This window comes from Plasmodium malariae, assembly GCF_900090045.1.
Source record: "Plasmodium malariae genome assembly, chromosome: 5".
NCBI lineage: Eukaryota > Apicomplexa > Aconoidasida > Haemosporida > Plasmodiidae > Plasmodium > Plasmodium malariae.
Window position 1 is genome coordinate 1760632 of NC_041779.1, and position 6378 is coordinate 1767009.

The window sequence follows — 6378 nt, forward strand, 5'->3', positions numbered from 1 at the left end:
TTAATAAATCTTTAGTTATAACCATACACGTGGAATTTAGACTGAAGGACTCTTATGTTGCTATCAGAAAATGAGAAGAGAGAATATAATATAGGATTGGTTATATGTTATTTGTATATAGATATGATGGTTAAAATAATAAAGATTATAATTTTGAATAAGAATATGATGGAAATTTGTAGTGTAAACATAAATATAATTCAAGTATTGCAGTAAAAAAAATTGATTAAGAAGTAAACATATATGTTATGTAAACAATTTTCTGTGATATATATATTTATTTTTAAAAAATTATTATATATGTGTCTCGGTCATATATATATTCAAAATTAATGTACTGTGATAATTTTTAAAAAAAATTTATAAATATTAAATATTTATAAGTACTACTTTAGCGTTTACTCCATAGGGATACTTTCTTTAATGGTATATATATATTTTTTTATTTCTCCTTACGTTAGGAAATTTATTATAATTTATAGAAAAAATACTAAGACGATTATATAATTCTGAAGAGGGAGATACAAAAGTATTATTGTTAATTATTTAATTATGTATTTTAGTGTTTTTCTATATAATGGTAAATTTCTTAAAATAAGTTTATGAATAGAAGTAAATAAAATTAAAGATCTGTTATAATTAATATAATACCATAAGAAATCATGTTCTTAATGTATATAATGAAATTTTTGTTTATACTTAATGAAATTGTTCTTAAAAAAAATTAATTGTTATATATTTATAAATTTTTTCCTATGGAACATGGATAATATACAAAGGTAAATTGATACAGAAAAGTAGAAATATATATATTTAATATATTTAACAGTTTCTATATTTCTGTATTTGATTTAGTATTTTTATTAATCGTTTTAAAATAGTTAATTATCTCGATTTAACATATATATGTAATATATTTTTCTTGATTAATAATAATTTAATATTAACCTCATTAAATATTCACTAGAAAATATGTACACCATATTCAAAAATTATACCTGTAAACGTTTCGAGTATAATTGTATTATAACAGATATGTGATAGCACAATTTAATAAATAAAAATAAAATCAGTATATCTTCATTCATCAACAGATATAATTTATATAATAATTTTTTTTTTTTTTAATAGTTTAAGTAAGCATTTGAATGATAATTTTAAACACTTTATAAGGTTTTACTTCAAATATTAACTCATTATGTTGTTCTTTATTTAACTAAATCTAAATATTTCGCTTTTTGTGGTGATTTGTATTTTTTATTTAAAATAAACATGACGAATAAAAATTTATAAAATAAATATTATAAGATATACATTTTTCGTAACATATTTAATATAAAAATATTTTTACAATATTTTTATATATTACTCATAGTTCATATATGAAATTACGAATAAATAAGATTATAATTTTCCTTTAGTGAATGGAATATTAATGAAGCATTATCAATTTTAGTATTAGTGAAACTTTATATTTAAATGAGGGACTTAAAGAAAAATTATAATTTTACTTTTTACTTATGTGGTTATTGAAGTCTATACTTTTTTATAAAAAATAATAAAATATTTTTGATAAAATATGTAAATAACGACGGATTATATTCATTTTTACATTTAGCATAATTAATATACTTTATACTATCGAGATTATTATTATGTTAATACACTTGATACAGACATTACTTTATTCATTTTTCATTTAATTTGTAATATATCTTTTAAATATACATATTTAATTATTAATAAAAATTAGATGATTTTGCAGAATTTTAATTTATATATAATAACATAATATATATATAATTAAATACCATGTCCTTCAAAAATTATATTACAAAAGTAAAAGGACAATCATTATTTATATTGAACTCTATACTTATTTAGTATATTATTTGGTTTGTTATAAATATAATTTTTTTTATATATATTGTAGGTCATAAAAAATGTATAAGTTTATGTAGTAACCGATGGAAATACTATAGATAATATAAAGTAACACAAAATATTTTTTTCTTCATATATTATTACTGTTACATTAATGGTATAAAAACATATATTATTTTAGAATTAATTTGTTTTTCAAGAGTATAATGTTCATAAAAATTATATAATTCATAGAAATACATTATTTAATTCACTAATACTTTTCTTACAATATAGAGTAATGTATTATCTATATACTCTATATTCTATATATATTCAACATTTCGAAATATTAAGGAATTATATATGTATTGTTTTATTTAATATTGAAAAGAATCAATCGAATATTATTTAATTATATTATTAAATAAATAATTTATTTATTTTGAATATTTATTAATGAATTAATTTTGTATTATTTTAACTAAATTTGTTTCATTATAAATAATATTAAGATATGAATTTTAGAGTTTATTTTTAAAGTTACCTTTATTTCTCTCTACTGTAAAAAAATTAAGGTCATCTACTTTTAATATGTTTTTACAAAAAAATAAAAAAAAAATAAAAAAATAATTAATAAGAAATAATAGTATCCTCTATCATTAAAGGGATATTATATTACTGTTATATTGTTGCTGAGTATATTATAGTTTTAAACATCTATATTATGGAAAAGAGAATTAAGTCTACATTATTAATTAAAATTACTACGTTTATCCTTTTATGTTGGATATGCTATTTTTACATTCATATGATATATTAATATTATTTAAAGATATTTATATTATTGATATATTGCGTGCTTTGTTTTTATTAATACTGTTTCTTTATCATTAAAAATTTTATTCTATAACTAATATTTACGTTTTTTTGCATTTTAGAGTAAGCTTTGTAAATCTTTAGATAAAAACTGCAATCATGATAGAAAATTATATTCAAAAACTTATCGTTCAATGGCAATATACAAACAAGAAAAGTATTCAAGTACTTTATATTTAAAAGAAGAATTGCCAATTTATGTAGCTCAAGAAAGAAAAGATATATCTAATAATGAAAAGGTTGACTCAGGTAAAAAGAAAAAATTAAGTGGATTTCCCTTGAAGGTTGCGGGTGGTCATAAATCAGATATGAAAAATAAATCTTGTTTATTTGATACAAACAAATATTCACATATGGAAAAAAAAATATTCAAGGAACTTGATTATATAGTTTTTCTTAAAAATAACAAGACAGTTAGTAATAAGGTTTACAAAAAAATAATATGTAAAAAATACGAATTGCAAATTTTTTTACCTGTATTAATCTTCTTTTTCTTATTAATACTATTTATAGTAGAAGTATCATTTGGATTTGCAGGAAAACATAGTTTATTATATCAATTAAGTTTAAACAAGGATAATTTAAAATCTTTGACCGAAAATGATTCATGGTCACCTATTGTAGAGGCGGTTAAAACGTTAGGAGCATTTTTGGAACACAGTATATCTAAAAAACTGGGGGAAGATGTATGTTCATGGTGTGAAAATGCATCAGATATTACTAATTATTGCAAATTAGGGCATTTTTTTCGTATTTTAATATATTATGTACCTTTCATTATATTATGTATCACTTTAATATCGAGAATTATTTATTACCATAAAAAAGTTAAAAAATATGAAAAAATTAAATTCAGGAAAAGGTAAAATACCTACTAAGGAACATTTTTATTTCTGTGAAGATATCTTGAATATGAATTAATTAATGCAATACATATATTTATATATTTAATACATATACGAATAATTGCTTAAAACTTTATAATTACATGTATGTATACATGGATTTTTTGATACACAATAGTAAATGTAGATGTTCTTAGATTTTTTGTGAATATGAATATTTTAATGTTTTTCAATTAGTATTTCAATGTATTATTCAAGATAAATTGAATATTATGCCTTAATACATAAGATTTTTTACTTCAACGGATTCCTATAAAAAATATATATTTTTGAGTTATAATAGATTTATAATAGGGTAATACATGTAATTTTAGTAATAATATTTGCCAATTCATATTTATACTATAAGGAATACGGCTTTATATTTTATATTTCTTTGTATTGTAAAAATATTTTTTATTTAATTATTTAGAAAAATGTAGGATATGTTTAAAATACATACATATGTGTTTTGTTTTGTCTTTTGTGTAGCTAAATAAAAATTTTATATAACACTGATATGTATATATATCTTTTACTAAAAAATAAGCTTAATATTTATTTTATAAAATATACTTTGTGATATATATGTCATAAAAAAATTTTATTGTAAACATCTTTTTAACAAAACTTTATTTCTTTTTGTATAGTTTGAATGGGGAATTATAAATAAATAACAACATAAATTAAAATATTTATTAATTATGTCTTATTTATAATTGCTTAATCACTTCAGTTATCTAATTATTCGAAATTGTATAAAGACATTAAGCATTTTAACATTTTGTTATAGTTCACGATTGTGGTGTTAATTCAATTTTTTAAAATTAAACATATTTTTTATTGAATATTTTTAAATAAATATGCTATATGTACGTTTTATTTTTAAGATCGTTAAAGTATTAAATTAATAAACCATATATAATAATATTTTAATATATAATATGTTGAAATTGTATTCGTCGTTGTTTTTTATCTTTTAATTATAATTAACCTATATACATACGTTACTTATCGTAAAAATCAAAATGTTATAGAAGAATAATGGAAATAAATGTATTGTTTTCTATAACGATATAATTTGTGTAAATATATTTTTTACATTTGCGTTATTGTTTATACTTGATTATAAATATAATAAGAGTTAATATTTATTTAAAGATGTTTAAGATCATGTATAATTAAATCCGTTAATTACTAATTCATTTTATTTTTAAATTCTATTTTTTAAATAAAATATAATTAAAAAAAGAAAATAGCACAGTTGTTCTGTACATAATTTATATATATGTAACCTTATTATTTTTGATTAGATAAACTCTAATAAGGTGTATTTATGAAATTAACCTTTTTTTCTTTTTTTTTTTTAATGTTTAATTTAATAAATGTTATTCATAAGATTCCCTTTGTGATATCTTTTTGTGTAATTTTCATCTATTAATTTTATTTTATATAAATTGAATTAAAAAATATATTATAATATTTGCATATGTTTATATATGACATTTAAGTACAACTCAAAAATTATTTTTCCTTCAGAGAAGCATCTCATGAAAAAATTCCTTATAGAGAATGTTAAAACATACAAAAATTGAGACAAGAATATGTGCGCATTTGGACAGGGGAATATTGAAACTTCTAATAAAAAGAATTATAATAAGAGAATTTATTATTTTTATTATTTATTTTTTTTTTCTTTTTTTTTAATATTAAATTTTTGTTTAATTTAATTAAATACTTTATACAATATAATCAATGTATATATGCTTAGATATATAGAACAATAATACTGAGGCTATAGCTTTCATTTTTATTACTTAACTATATAAATATTTTTTCTAAATACATATAATTAATTAAAAACTAAAATATAGAAATGAAATATATATATATATATATATATATATATATATATATATATATATATATAGCTATTTTCTATTTAAAAGTAATAGTATGTAATGTATTTATTTAAATTCAAATTTTTTAAAGAATTTTACAAAAAAATTAAAAATTATATATTATTTTCATTAAATATATAAATTTTTATAGACTAACTAGCCCTATATAAATTAGTTTTTTTAAATATATTATGATTTACAATAATAATAAATCTCATATTCATAAAAAGTAAGTAAAGTTGGAGTTATATATAAAATAACACAAAATAACATATAAAATTTTCTTTTATTATTGCTGTATTGTTTAAATATTTAATATTCAATCTTTAAGGACTATTTTTTTAAAAATACATTATTTATAAAATTAGAATTATTAAAATAAAAATACTAAAATTACTATTACTGTCTTAATATATATATGTACATTATATATATATATTCGGTACATTCTATACAGTAGATGAAGCTAATATTTCCTTGTAATAAGAGATAAAATTTATTTCTTAGTTTATTCATAAAACGACAATAAAAGTATTATTTAATTAGTTCTGTATGTTAATTATATAATTTATGTAATTAAAAAATTTGCGAATCAATTCAAATTATTTTATTTTAATGAAAGTAACGTTTTGTTTTAAATAATATAATAATAAAAATTGTATAACATATTATTGAAATTATTTTACTTTGTATATTTGGTAAAAACAATTATAGTTATATGCATTTTATGATGTATTTTGTAATCAATAATAAATGTAGATTTTTTGAACAGGTGTAACACTGTTTATTATTAATAAATTATATTATTATCAACTTATTTTTAATATTTTAGAATATTAAATATTTATATA

The 6378-nt window shown here is 17.6% G+C and overlaps 1 protein-coding gene across 1 annotated transcript; it reads left to right on the forward strand.

Moving 5' to 3' along the window:
* Nucleotides 1–2876: 2876 nt before the first annotated feature.
* On the forward strand, nucleotides 2877–3608 carry PmUG01_05043100 (fam-l protein; the record flags this gene model as incomplete). The annotated part of the gene is made up of 1 exon (XM_029003648.1): nucleotides 2877–3608. One exon carries the CDS (start codon nucleotides 2877–2879, stop codon nucleotides 3606–3608), a length of 732 nt encoding a protein of 243 aa, XP_028860573.1.
* Nucleotides 3609–6378: the final 2770 nt, after the last annotated feature.